The sequence below is a fragment of the Lycium ferocissimum genome, chromosome 4, assembly GCF_029784015.1.
Source record: "Lycium ferocissimum isolate CSIRO_LF1 chromosome 4, AGI_CSIRO_Lferr_CH_V1, whole genome shotgun sequence".
NCBI classification, from domain to species: domain Eukaryota; kingdom Viridiplantae; phylum Streptophyta; class Magnoliopsida; order Solanales; family Solanaceae; genus Lycium; species Lycium ferocissimum.
In genome coordinates this window covers 22,856,567-22,872,361 of record NC_081345.1, presented here as the reverse complement: position 1 = coordinate 22,872,361, position 15,795 = coordinate 22,856,567, and the positions used below count along the sequence as shown (strand labels likewise).

The 15,795-nt window shown below is 37.3% G+C and overlaps 1 protein-coding gene across 1 annotated transcript; it reads left to right on the top strand.

The window, feature by feature from the left end:
- The first annotated feature begins 11,898 nt into the window (after positions 1-11,898).
- LOC132053829 (acetolactate synthase 2, chloroplastic) lies at positions 11,899-14,976 on the top strand. The gene is given in 3 exon segments (XM_059445929.1): positions 11,899-12,421; positions 13,174-13,566; positions 13,740-14,976. Coding segments are annotated over 3 exon segments (1,956 nt in total). The 3' UTR covers positions 14,780-14,976.
- Positions 14,977-15,795: the final 819 nt, after the last annotated feature.

Genomic DNA, 15,795 nt, shown 5'->3' with positions numbered 1-15,795 from the left:
TGAAACAAAATCCAGAAGCCAATGTATGGTTATGGCTCTGATACCATGTCGAGAAATATAGCAGAAGAAAAGTAAATTGGAGAAACATTCTGGCCCCAAGATCATTACTATGATCGGAAGATTCAACTAAAGAAGATGAAGCTATGGAAAAGAAAAGTTTACTTGAATTGGCTTGTATTGGTAGTATTAGCTTACAATTGGGGTTGTATGGGTTGGTTACAAATGACTAAGGCCATCCTTATTTATACTTGTGTAGGGATGGTTCTAGAAATTATTCTAGATACATCTACAAGAAAAATCTAATAAACTTTATCTTCTATCACTCCTCTAGAATATTTAGATTTTTCTTTAAGATAATTATCCAAGATCCTACTCTAGACTATTCTAGATCCCATACTAAATATCTAGGATTTTTTGTACCTCCAAAAAATCAACTTTATTTCTTCACAGTAGGCATATACGTCAAACTAGAAATAACAAGATTTGAGTATTTTAAAATCGAACAATCAAACCTTAATAGGGAAATATTGCTAGGTAAAATTGACAGTATTATATCTGGATAATGTAGAGGAGATAAAATTGGTCAGTGATTTCTGGGTTTATTTATCGAAAGTCCAAAGGATATGTAGTACTACTATTTGGTATATGGATCTCATAGATTGTTTTTTGGTTACTCGAAAAGTTCATAAAATCGCATGTAATACTGATTGGGTGGAACAAAAAAAATTGTGTGAAGAACAATTTTCTTAGGACAGACTTAACTTGGTGAGTAGAGCATTCAAAAAATTGCAAGATTCAGAAGATTAAATTTTTCAAAAAGAAATATTTAGGATGTCCTCGGACATGTTTGTTCGAGTTCAATATAGACGCTTGTCGCTCATACACTTTATTAGTGCTTAAACACTACTAGAAACAAAGGTTTTCCCACGACATTCAGTGAGAAATTTGTACTATAAAACATGATTTTCGCACCGCATTCCAATCGAACAATCTCATTGGGAAAACTCATGGTGGGAAACATGTTCCCATTGAAACGGTGGGATGCTTCATAATTTTTCCATGTAAAAACACTACTCCGTATTTAGGTTTTTCCCACCGGCATTCAGTGGGAAATAGCCACTGAATATTTTTCAATGGAAATTTAGTGGGAAAATAGTGATTTTTAGTAGTGAAAGAATGTCACAAACTAACATCATCGGATATATATATATATATATATGACGAGTTTAGCACAACATAACTTTCTAATTAAGACGAATATCCACTATTACTCGAATTGGTTGTCAAGCATATAATACATGGTCAATGCGGAATTATTGTCCAACAAGTCTGTGCATGAAAAATGGTCATTATAACCAGTGGATTGTGCCTTATAACCCTTATTTACTAACTAGATACAATTGTCACATTTGCGCTGTGGTGAAAGTAAGAAATTTGTTCAAGTATGTATGCCATGACAGAATGATGTGTTGTTTATATTGAGTCAGGTTATCGAAAGAATCATCAGTGAAATTAAAAATGTCCAAGATCCACATTGGGTATCTCATTAATAAGTATCATCAACTCCCTAATTCAAGATTGGTAAAGACTTAGGGTGTGTTCGGTATGGAGGAAAACATTTCCAGAAAATGTTTTTTAATTTTTCCACGTTCGATTTGGTCAAAAATTTTTGAAAAGCATTTTTTTAAGGGAAACAAGTTCTTTAAAAATAAGGAACCTGACTTTCCTAGTCGAAGTAGCGAAAACAAGTTTCACAAGTGGCATTTCACATTGATTGTGTCTTCCCCACCCTCCAACACACATTATCTTCACCCCTACTACTGTAGCCAGAGACAGACCCAAGATTTTAAGACGGCGAGGGCACCATTATCTTAACATACACGGCAACAAAAATTTTAATGACGATTAAGAGATAATACCGTGTCAGACCGGTCACTAATAGCGTAGCAGTGGCGAAAATACAAGTATATAGGCGAAAAAATTGTGTTGGAGCCGAGATTTGATCTCGGGTGGTGACCAGTGAGCAATCAGGGCCACTCCTATCAACTGAAATACTTTTGCAATTATGTTTGAGGGGTCCTTTTAAAATCTATCATAGTTTTTCAAGATATATAAATAAAAACATACATATACATATATATATATATGTATATGTATATATATATACACACACACACACACACATATATATATATATATATATATATATATATATATATAAAAAAATATATATATATATATATATATATATATATATATATATATATATATATATATATATACATATATATATATATATATATATATATATATATATATATATATATATATATATATATATATATATATACGTATATATATATATATATATATATGGTGTTAGTCCGTGTCCCCACCCAACACGCTGGGTCCCGCCCCCGACTATAGCCCCCATCCCCACCACCCCACACCCCTAAACCTACCCCTACCCACCTCCCATAAAAAGATTTATGTTTGTCTAAATATATACAAATACTTTATGATAATATTTTTTGCTTACATGAACACAAGAAAATAAGTGAGAAATCTACTTATTTTTCCTAGAAAACATATATATTTCAAGGAACAACATTTTCCTTCGTACGAGCACACCCTTAAAGGAGAACATCATGCGATAGATATACAATTCAAAACAAGAAAGATATTTTATAATTCATAAAATCTTTTAATAACGTAATACATCCTTTGAATACCAAACATATGGCGTTAGTACTTTTTCGTATCATGTCTTAAACTTTAGACGGGAGCCCCTATGGACACTCGCCTCAACTCAATGAGACATGGAGATACCATCTTAGAAAATCTCAACCAAGAAACACTATCTAATCGCTCAAACCGATAGTTACGACCATATATCTACACATCCACTTGTGTAGCTTCAGATATTAGACCCCTTCGTCCAACAACCAATCTTAACTACCTAAGGATACTCACCAATACATTTTCATTATCATTTAATATTTTTGGCCCGCAAACATATAATCTCCCAAAGTCGACCTTGACATCCTAACACTTGATTTCCTTTAATTTATGTATCATATTATTAGATGAATGAAAATCATAACTTTATTCAAAAATCATTCATATGTAAACTTCATAACTTGAAGTTATCAAGAACTTAGCTTAGGTAGTAAACAGACTTTTTATCATAAACATGATCTTTGTCGTCGAAAACATATTCATAAATTATTTACAAAAGGCCAAAGTCATACACAGCCCGCAGGGGCGGAGCCAGCTTATATCCAGGGGGTTCATCCGAACCCCCTCGGCAAAAAATTACAGTGTATTTTCAAACTTAAAATTATTTTATTTTGTATATATAGTAGGTATTGAACCCCCTGACTTCTTCGTATATTTACCTTTTAGAATTTTTGAACCCCCTGGATGAAAATCCTGACTCCGCCACTGACAGCCCGCTAAACTTGTCCACAAATTCCTCATGACCACCTCAACTCAGACTTGTACCTATTGAACACCCAACTCTTCAAAATGTGTACCTATTGAATACTTTTTGCGGGGGGCCCAAGACTTTTGTAACCCAAAAATAAATTTTTGGAACAAAAATAACCCATTAAAAAAAAGAACTGAAATAGTTTTTTTACGCCTGATTATGTGTAAAAAGGACCAAAGTGTAGTTTTACACTTAAGTCCTTTTAAATGTAACTGTTCGTAAAAGAGGAAATAAATCTTCCCCTTCTTTCCCACCACCTGTCCCCAATTCAAAAAAAAAAAAAAAAAAAACAGCCATTAAAGGTCCTTTCCGAGGTCCCACGCGATCAAAAACATCGTTTCTGATTTCCAACCCAAAAGCTCAATATTTTTAGATATCAAGTCTCAGGAACAACTTTCTTCGCAATAAAGCGGCAGTATAATTCTATTCAAAAACTCAAAATCAAAGCTTCAATCTAGGTATTTTACTACGACTTTTCTATTACATTATTAACCTAAGCATTACTATTGTGCGAATATGGACAAACAAAAAAAAAACTTTTACGAACTTTTTTTGTGCGCAAAAGTAAGGCATTTTTTTTTTTTTTTTTTAATTTTTTTATTTGTTTATTTGTTGTTAATTTGTTAATTGTTTATTTAGTATTTGGTAATTGTTAGATCAGTTATTTCAATTGTTAGACTAGCTAATTATTTATTTAATTTTTATTAAGCCAATTGTTTATTTGTTAATAATTTGTTAATTATTTGATTAGTTAGTTAATTGTTTATTTATTAATTATATGCTAATTAATTTTTTTATTTGTTGTTAATTTATTAATTGTTTATTTAGTATTTGGTAATTTTTTCTCTTAGTTATTTCAATTGTTAGACTAGCTAATTATTTATTTAGTTTTTGTTAAGCCAATTGTTTATCTGTTAATAATTTGTTAATTATTTGATTATTAGTTAGTTAATTGTTTATTTATTAATTATATGCTAATTGTTTGCTAGCTAATTGTTAATTTTTTGATTTGTTAATTATTAATCTTTATATCTTTAATTGTTAATTTATTTATTTGCTAATTAGAAATTGAAAATCCTTAGTTTAGGATTCAATCCTTTGTATAATTTCTCGGTAAAAAGATTACATAACTAATAATACGTGATAGAGATTAATTAAAAAAACAATGATTAATTTAAAATGCGTAAAAATATACCACTTTAATCCTTACTTCATGTATTAATGATTAATTTAAAATGCCTAAAATAGATAGACACCACCATAGAAAATGGGGCCCCCTTCGACAGAGGGGTACTTTATCTATAGCATGAGTATAGGTCCCGCATGGTATCGGATGCACCGAGATCCTCTGGAAGTGGTCCGCACCCGTTCGGGGAGTCGGCATTGGATATTCTAGAGGCTATTCCCCACATCCTCGTGTCATAGATATACTACATCGAAGAGTGCTCTACCGGTGCATCGAGATTGGGTCGGCTTGTGCACGATAGGGCTCTGTGAACTCGGCCATGATTGTCTTATTTGGCCTGGCCAGGAGACCTATACATTTCATCTGCGCACCGCGAGGCTACTATCACCCTACAAGATGTCGAGGTGATTTATGGTCCTACGCATTGACGGACGGGCGTTGTCAGAAGTGGAGCCTCCGGGGATCTTTGATCGCCGGGAGTTGACTAGGCTCCTCGGTTTAAGCCTGCGCAGAGGGATATGCGTGGACGGTCGGTTGTTACAGTCCTCCCTCCATGCTCACTTGCGCCTCGTAGATCTGTAGGATCCGATTGACAAGGCGATGCCTCAGGCTGATGTTGACCGACATGCTCACTTATATCTTCTCATCATATTCGGGGGCATCGTGTTCCCGAACACATCGGGCGGTCGAGCACGTATCCGCTCTTTACGAGGATCTGCACCACCGGCATGTTACAGGTTGGGCGCCGCCCCGGCTTACACGTACGAGGATTTAATCGAGCCTGCGCGGGCGAGGCTCGAGGTCATCGCATTTAGCCCTCTTCTTCGTGTAATATATTTAAGTGTATGTACTAAAACACTAAATATATTTTTTTCGAAAACTTGACGATCGATAAATAATTTTTTTGATGACTATGACAGATATGGGTATACTAGGTTGAGACCTTTTCGGCCCATGGGCGTCACCCTCCCGACGACTATGTTGCGTCAACATGATATGCCATACGCGCGGAGATGGTCGCGAGCCGTACGAGAGGTGGTGGAGACGCACCATGTCATTCTCCCATTTAGGCATTAGTTAGACCGCATGACGGCGCCCGAGGTAAGTTTTTTTTATTTAACATTAGTTTTGTTATTTTTGTTAGTCTTTTATTGTTAACTAGTTGAATTCCTTTTATAGGCTTTCATATGGACGCCGATGATCGGATTTTGGGTCACCGTCGGGCGTTTTGTAGTGTGGCGAGCACATGAATGGTGCACGACGTCCATTGATCCATATGGACATCGTTGGAAGCATCACGCGCGCCGATCGGCGTATTACGGCAGGTTGGGCACGTGCAGAACATACCCGCGGTTACACGTCGTGGCACACCCACTATACCGAGGACGAGCGTTCGATCGACAAAGGCGGCATGGCGGTGTCCGTACGCACTAAGAAGTCGACACATGGAACGCGAGGATGACGACTCTAGTGGCGGTCGGATATGACACTCCGGTCCATGAGTACATGACGTGGTACATACGTACCACTCGCTCCTTAATTGCCAACCCCTCGACTCCGCGTCCTGATGGCCGAGGATATACGATAACGTATGAGGCGCTGATAAGTTTTATTAGTCTTAAACTTAATCCATCGTCTTATTATGTATTACTTTACGAATTTATTCAATTCTTAAAATTTGAAAATATATGCGGCTACGGATGACTCTGATGATACGCCATGAGAGCATTCGCCTTACGGAGTACACCGACCCCGGGATAGCGGCATATGCAGCACGGATAGTTCAGCTTACTGACACTGGTATAACACGGGCACAGGAGTGGCATCGTGTCAATGAGGATGTTCTAGCTCGCACCCAGGGGGGTGTTCCGAAGGTAGTAGGGGCCGATAGAGTGTGGTCGGGCCGTGTAGGGTCGAGTCCTGGCAGAGGTCTAGTAGATGAGCACGACGATATAAATTAGCCTCTCGTCTGGCCACGATATCCCGTCAACTTCTTCCGGCCGTTGACTTCACAGAGACCTGGATATACGCCACAGATGTTCCCACATTATGATCCTTGGTCATCATTTCCATAGGTGCCAGTTAGTGATCTACACATGGGAGACGGAGATGAGGACATAAACTTTGATATTATTTTAGATAACTACTTTCTTCATTCTACAGCCAGGCCTACGGCACCATCTGCATCTCCGGCTCCGCGGGCCGCTGAGGAGCCCTCTCACATGCCATCTCAGGAGCCCGTCAACACACAGGTTTATTTTTTTACAATAAAATAATGTATTAATTAATTATTTTATTAATCTAAACTAAATTATTTACATGTATTATAGGTTCATTCTTCTGCGCCTGTGGACCCGTCTCCGCCTGTTCAGATTGACCCGTCTCCACCTCCAGCTATAGCTCCGGCTTGCTCAGAGACCATTGAGGAGCCGCCTAAGGGGCCCTCTGACCAGCCATCTCAGGAGGCCGTCGACACACAGGTTTGTTTTTTTACAAAGAAATAATTTATTAAATAATTATTTATATGTTATTTCATGTTTAGTTTATGAAACATTAAATTATTTATATGTTATTTCATGTTCATTCTTCTGCTCCTGTGGTCTAGTCTCCTTCGATTGAGTCATCTCCTGAGGCATCTACTGAGGCTACTCAGGTGGAGACCGCATCGTCTCCCACAGAAGCATATTTTCACCCGAGTAGCACGAAGAAGGGAAGAAAGGATGATCATGCCATAAATCATCCTGTCAGGAGGAGGAGAGAGGATCCTAATGATAGTGAGGGTAGTGGGATTGGCCTTAGGCATTAGGAGATTGTGTATTTGTAAATAAAATGTACATTTTATGTTAATATTATATATATTTTTGGGTATTTTTTTTTATGATAATTAGTTATTTTAGTATTTATTATCGATTAATAATAACTCATGCGACGTCCTAAATTAATTAAATCGCTATAAAATATGACAATTAAACCTATAGGTAAGAAGTTTCCAAACTTACTTCGGAGCACTTTACAATCCCTAAAACGACGATCCAAACATATATGTATACTTGATGTAATGAGACGACATTATTATACGCTAAAAAAGATATTAAGTTATATATAAAATATTTATATTCCAGTATTTTGAAACATGACTAATTTTCGGTCAAAGTATGGAAAAAAGCTTAATTTTGAGTTTGATTTCCAAAGAATAAAGGTAAAAGGGGGGCGGGAGGGGTTTCGTACGCATTCATTGCGTGAAAGGACCAAACCGTAAATGTACACTTTGGTCCTTTCAGTATTCTCCGTGAAACCTACTTTGTTTTTTTTTTTTAATGGGTTATTTTGGTTCCAATTTATTTTTGGGTTAGAAAAGTCTTGGGCTCTTTTTGCTGAGTTGGTATAATGTGTGTGCTGCACTTAGTTGAAGCGCGTGAGGAGGGTAATCTAATTTAAGCATTTCCTTTTTAATTTTTATTTTATCTTCTTCTTCATCTTACTTTGCCACCATCGACCACGAACCCCGCCGCTGCCGCCGTCCACTCTTCTCCTTCCTCTTTTTTCTCCGGCCACTTCACCATCGTCATTTTTAATTTCCATCACCGCTGCCACCCCGCCATTTTTTCATCCTCTTTTGGATGATGACCACCATCTCTGCCACTAGCCACCGCCTCGTCGTTTTTCTTTCTTCAGATTTAAAAATGCTACCACCATTTCAATTTCATTTCTTTTTCTTTTTCAAATCTGAGTTGCCCATCAAGAAAAAAAGATATCAGATTTGGGTCTCAAAACTTTTCCGGCGAATCTCCATTTTTTCCGGCAAGTAGAAATGATTCTGAAAATAATTTCTCTGAGATTATAAAAAAACTCTAATCTCTAAAGAATCCACAACACAAGAAGGAAAAGAACCCAAAAGAAATCAATAAAAACTCAAAAAATTACGTTCTTGAATTATCAAAAGATCGAAAGATTGTATCCATTAACTTGTATCACATCCTCCTTTTCTTATTCCTTATATCAGTGAGAAATTAATCAAGGAAGCAATTTTTTTTATCAATGGAGTCTTCTTTTAGATGGATAAAAGAAGAGATAACATATTGATATCAAAGAAGAAGAAGAAAAGAAGAAATGGGGTGGCAGGGGGACGGGGTTCTGTTGGAGGGGAAGGGTGCTGTGGGCGTGGGGGTGGGGTGGTGGTGGTAGGGTCCTTTTCCTTTTTGCATAAAATAATCCTTTTTCACTCATAAAATAATTTTTAATCATTATAGAACTTAAATGCCATGTGTCCACAGTTAATTTGTCACTTGCCACGTCACTGGCAAGTGTAACTCACACACTTTATATTTTTGGCAGATTATTAAAAAAGTGTCTAATTGGTTCAAATTCAGAGTAGTATAAGTGTTCAATAGGTACAAGTCTAAGTTGAGGTGGCCATGAGGAATTTGTGGACAAGTTTCGGGGGCTGTCTATGACTTTGGCCTTTATAAAATGTAACATGAGTGCTATTTTCATACCTCAAATCATAAGTTAAAACATTTTATAAAGCACGTTAATATTACATACTTGTGATAACGCAAAACATCATTTTTCATGAAAGACATGGAGAATGTCTATAAGAAATTAGCTTCAGACATGTTTGTTATAACACCTAACAATAGGGTCCATATAATGCTTTTGCAAATAACCCTTATAGTTATTTGTTGGGTAATCATAAAAGAAACATGTCCCAGCAAGTTTGGAGACAAGAAAACGTTTGATTATATTAGAATGACCCATGCAATTTTTTGGATAATTAAGGCTGGGCAGTCAAGAACTCGCACGTCCAAAAGATGAAAGTTGCGGAAATGAGAATGTTGCGATACATGTGTGGGCACACCAGGAGAGATAGGATTAGGAATGAAGATATCCAAAACAAGGTGGGAGTAGCATTGGTGGAGGACAAGATGCGGGAAGCGCGGTTGAGATGGTTTGAGCATGTGAAGAGGAGAGACACAGATGCTCCAGTGCGGAGGTGTGAGAGGTTGGCTATGAATGGTTTCAGAAGAGGTAGAGGTAAGCCGAAGAAGTATTTGGAAGAGGAGCTTAGACAAAACATGACGCAGTTCCAGCTTATCGAGTACATAACCTTAGATAGAAGGCTATGGAGGACTCAGATTAGGGTAGAAGGCTAATAGGTAGTCCCACGTATCCCGTCGTACTAGTAGTCGCAGTTTTGATCTTCATTTTCTTGTCCTTTGATTCTTGCAACTATATGTTGTTTCTTGTACCACAATTATCGTATTTATCTGTGGTAGCTACTGCTTCTTTTTCTCAGACTGCTTTATCATGGCTTTTGTCGCTTTCGTTAGTTTCATTTTCGTATTGCTTTGAACTGTTTGTGCTTATCTAACCTTTTCTCGTCATGTTTTCTCTTGAGCCGAGGGTCTTTCGGAAACAGCCTCTCTATCTTCCGAGATGGGGGTAAGGTCTGCGTACACTTTACCCTCCCCAAACCCTACATTGTGGGATTTCACTGGGTATGTTGTTGTTGTTGTAAGGCTGTTGTTGCCTTCCAAAGTGCATGTGACCTTACACAAGTCTTGGAGTGGTATTGCCATGATAGAAAGATTTAAGCCAAGACCTGTCATCACTATTGTAATGTGGATCAAACCACCTAGCTAGTGGCACGGCAAAAATAAATACTGATGGAAGTTATATGACAAACATTGTGAAAGCTGGAATTGGTGGCATCACGAGGGTCGTGGGATCTATATTCAAATGGAAATATGATTTTGGCTTTTTCAGCCCCTGTCAATTGTAGCAATCACAATGTGTCTGAAGTCACTTCAGTTAGATTTGGGCTTGAATGGTGCATACAAAATGGATGCTATGACTTCGTTAGAACTAGATTCTTTAGTGGTTGTTAATATCCTGAGAAGCCAGGCAACGGATAATTAATCAGAAACTAAAGGCAATTATCCAGGATACTTCTCTGTTGCTTTGCCAGGCGAAAGTTGAAATCTCCCACTGCTTTAGGGAAGCTAATCAAATCGCAGATGATCTGGTCACACAAGCTACTGAGCTGGACCATTGTAGGATTTTTTATGCATGTCAGCAGATGCCAAAGGTCCCTTTCACCTGGATAAATGGCAAATGTCAAGTTTCAGGACCAAATATATTAAGGTTAATTTCTTTGTCAATTAATAAGCCTCTTTTCATCTTAATGGTTGTACCTTGTTGCTTATGATATTATTTTTGTCGTCATGTGGTGGTATAACTAAGTATATGGAGCTAGGCCAAGTCCCTTCCTGCTGTAACTATTCTCTGGATGGAATAAGATGGCACCCAACTCTACTTGGTAATTTATAAAAAAAAATGGAGAACGATTGCTCGCTCCCATGAGCTCTCATTCACATTCTTGAACATTTTTACAAACATATAGAATTCATGACTTAAAGAAAAAGACTCAAAAAAGGTCATTGTAATTTGCTTAAAATGTCTTATTTGCAAAACATAGCTCCAATGTGTTCCACCGAGTTTAACAACATCCATCTACACAATCGTCCTTCAATTACGCCATGTTCATAAGGATCCAACTTAACTTAATCAATTAACAATCGTTGACTCAAGTCATTTACAATTCCCAATTTAACCAAGTTATTGCAACTTAGTTCACCCCTCCTGCAGTACTATTCGGTCATTGTTTTCACATCAAGTGTATAGACAATTAATACCTTCTTCCTGATTGATGCACTAATAAAATTTAATTACAACGTGCATCAAACCGAAATCGAAATGATCTCTAGGAGTTAGTTGGTTTCTAGATGTTGGAAGAGTTAGTTAAAAGTAGGCAGAACAGTGTAAATGTTGGCTGCACAAAGCGAAACTTCTTTAAATATACTCCAGTTTACAGCTACCCATTATAGCACAACCTAATTCCCCCACCATGTCATTTAGTGTTAACGTGTTGCTCCAAAACTTAAACATTCTGTTTAATGCTAATAACTGCTGTGTGGCTTGAGGGATGTGTTCTACGGTGAGTCCAAAAAGCAAGCTACTAGAGTTACATATAGATGCACTTTCCTGCCTAAATTCATTGGAACTTCCTCCTGATGTATCAAAGTCAATTTTTTCCTGTATTGCATAGTACTTAATAATTAGTTAATCGAGTAATAAAAATTGTTTATCTAATACTTATCAAACATTCCATTATAAACTTTCTCGACTCCTGATATCTGTTTCATGCGTTTATCTCTCAACAATGGCGTCAGCTTCTCCAACTCTTTCATTTTCCGCTTTTATTACATCTTCTTCTTCCTCCTATTCCCCTAAACTTCTTTCCAGAACCTTCTTCCCTTCCCCACAGACTCCAACAATTCCACATAAAATTATCTCCAGTCTCCGCCGTTTTCCTAACACCAACGCCGTTTCCACCACACCAAATGCTCCACCAATCGAGACGTTCACTTCCCAATTTGCTCCTGATGAACCTAGAAAAGGATGCGATGTTATCATTGAAGCGCTCGGGCGTGAAGGCGTCACCTATGTATTTGCTTACCCTGGTGGCACTTCAATGGAAATTCACCAGGCTCTCACCAGCTCTCCAACCATCCGGAATGTATTGCCACGTCATGAACAGGGTGGCATTTTTGCGGCTGAAGGGTATGCACGCGCCATAGGGTTCCCTGGTGTTTGTATGGCCACCTCTGGCCCTGGAGCTACTAATCTTGTCAGCGGTCTTGCTGATGATATGACGGATAGTATTCCAATTGTTGCTATTACAGGTCAACTTAATTCCTAGTTGGATGATTTTAAAGTAACAAAAAATAGTTTAATGACTTTTGTAAAAATAATTCATTAGTTCTCGCGAGAAAACTGTAGGTTGAATGATCGTAAAAAAAAAGGTAGAATACCTAAAGATCCCCTAAAATTGACGTGTTTTATCTAAATCCCCTTAAACTATATCTGGTCTTAATTACCTCTATACGTGTTTTTTTTTTTTTTTTTTTTTTTTTTTTTTTTTAAAATTGTTACCCCCTTAGACAATAATGGATCCTAATTACCCCTTGTACTTGGCTTTTCTACAATCCAAGTGATTTCAAATGACGTTTGGCAAGTGAAAATGTAAAATAACACCCATGTCATATTAATCTCATTTCCTTTTATATCTCCATTAAAATTCAGCTACCATTTTTTTATTTTTTTTCCCATTTTTCTTTTTGAGGGGGTAACAATTATAAAAATAAAAAATAAAAAAACAAGTACGGGGTAATTAGAACCTGTTATTGTTTGGTGGGGTAACGATTATAAAAAAAAACAAGTGCAGGGTAATTAGGATCAAGCATAGTTTAAGAGGGATCCGGATTACACACACCTAAGGTTATGGGGTCTTTAGATATTCTCCCTTCAAAAAAAGGTTGTTAATTTTTCTTAAATATTCATACGGGCAAATTAGAGGTATGAGGCATTGCTTTGGTACTACTAATTTTGTTGGCGGTCTTGCTGATTCATAGTGTTCCAATTGTTGCTGTTACAGGTCAAGTTCCTCGTAGGATGATCGGGACAGACTCATTTCAAGAAACTCCAATTGTTGAGGTGACTAGATCAATTACCAAGCAAAATTATCTAGTTATGGACGTTCATGATATCCCTAGGATTGTACGAGAGGCGTTTTTCCTAGCGCGATCAGGCCGACCTGGACCGGTTCTAATTGATATTCCTAAAGATATTCAGCAACAAATGGTGATTCCTAATTGGAATCAACCAATGAAGTTGACAGGTTACATGTCCAGACTCCCTGAACCACCAAAAAAGATGCTCTTGGAGCAAATTGTTAGACTAATTTCTGAGTCAAAAAAACCAGTTTTATATGTTGGCGGTGGGTGCATACAATCGTGCGAGGAGTTAAGGCGCTTTCTGGAGCTCACAGGTATTCCAGTTGCTAGTAAAAATATAGAGAACTTCTATTATTTAAAATTAATTTTGTATTATTTTGGTCTGAGATGGTTTAAATGGAGCGACATGATCATTGAGTTTTTATATAGCCAGTATAAACTTACATGGGATTGAGGCGTTGTTGTTGTTGTTGTTATTTTTGTACAGGTATTCCAGTGGCCAGTACTTTGATAGGTCTCGGAGCGTTTCCGACAGGTGATGAGTTTTCCCTTCAAATGCTAGGAATGCATTGTACTGTTTATTCTAATTACGCTGTGGATAGTAGTGATTTGCTGCTAGCATTTGGAGTGAGGTTTGATGACCGTGTCACTGGTAAAATAGAAGCTTTTGCAAACAGAGCAAAGATTGTTCACATTGATATTGACGCTGCGGAGATTGGTAAGAACAAGCAACCTCATGTATCCATTTGTGCAGATATTAAGTTGGCATTACAGGGCTTGAATTCAATATTGGAGAGAGAAATAAATAAACTGAAGCTGGATTTCTCTCCCTGGAGGAAAGAGTTGACAGAGAAAAAATTGAAGTACCCGTTGAAGTATAAAACTTTTGGTGAAGCCATTCCACGACAATATGCCATCCAGGTGCTTGATGAGTTAACTAATGGAAATGCCATTATAAGTACCGGTGTAGGCCAACACCAGATGTGGTCTGCTCAATATTATAAGTACAAAAATCCAACGCAATTGTAGACATCCGGTGGATTAGGTGCAATGGGATTTGGATTTCCTGCTGCGATAGGAGCAGCTGTTGCAAGACCGGATGCGATTGTAGTGGACATTGGTGGAGACGGAAGTTTCATGATGAATGTGCAAGAGTTAGCAACAATTAGAGCGGAGAATCTTCCTGTTAAGATGTTGATTCTAAATAATCAACACTTGGGAATGGTGGTCCAGTGGGAGGACCGGTTCTATAAGGCGAATAGAGCACATACCTATCTCGGAAATCCTTCTAATGAAGCAGAGATTTTTCCTGATATGTTGAAATTCGCGGAGGCTTGTGATATACCTGCTGCTCGAGTGACAAAAAAGAATGATGTTAGAGGTGCTATACAAAAGATGTTAGACACTCCCGGACCTTACTTGTTGGATGTAATAGTACCTCACCAGGAGCATGTTTTACCTATGATTCCCAGTGGTGGTGCTTTCAAAGATATTATCACAGAGGGTGATGGGAGATCTTCCGACTGATTTTTCCATCGACGAGTGAACTGTAATGGAAGAGCAAGGGATACAAAGAAGTAATAAAAGAGATGCACATACCAATTAGTTGTATAAATCGAATTTTTGAATTTGGAATGATGAAATATAGCTAGTTCTAGGCCTTTTATTATTTTAAATGAACTGTAATGAGAAAAAAAGATGTTTATCAGTTTGGTTGATGTTGTTTGATACTGTCTCTTTGCTTACTGCGTAATGTACTATTAAGTAGTTAAGTATTATGTTTGCATTACATTATAATCTTCATAGCTAGTTTTGTTCCTCGGCTTAGGGGGTGGTCAACGAGATTTACTGGATACCCTTCGGAGGTACATATTCCATTTGGGCCTGCTAGGTCGTGTGGCAATGTTTGAGGATGTATGTGACGAATGTTGAGGATGTATGTGGCAATGTTTGAGGATGTATGTGACGAATGTTGAGGATGTATGTGGCAAGTGTTAAGGATGTCTGTGATTTTACCAATCAATTTATTAAGCTAAGGTTTGCATTGAATCACAGACAATTTCTTTTTTGAGATCAATAGAACACCTAATAACTTATAGGAAGATCCCCTTTTGAGAAGCCAGAGTACACTTTGCATCTCAACCTGAATATTTAAATTTATACCACCAAAGTAGACGATGCTTTTGTCTATATTAGTTATTAAACCAGAAGCTTTAAAGGAGTCTCAAAAACATGTATACAATATCTGAACTTAGCTCACATCACCTCTTCAGAACAGCCAAAGATAATCAGCAATCCTAATTGAACGATGTTCATTTTAGCACACTTAGGATGATACTTAAATTCAGGCTTCTGAAACAAAGTCTTCAGTAATCTGCTAATATAATAATTTTTGGGCTCAAATATTTATTCTACCTAAAGAGATTGATTTTCAAGTGATTGAAGCAATTCTTGTGGACTAGTGGGACAAAAGTGTCACACAGATCACTGATAACTTGGGGACAAATTATGTTATCCTTAGTCAGCTGGTGGCCTTTATTCTA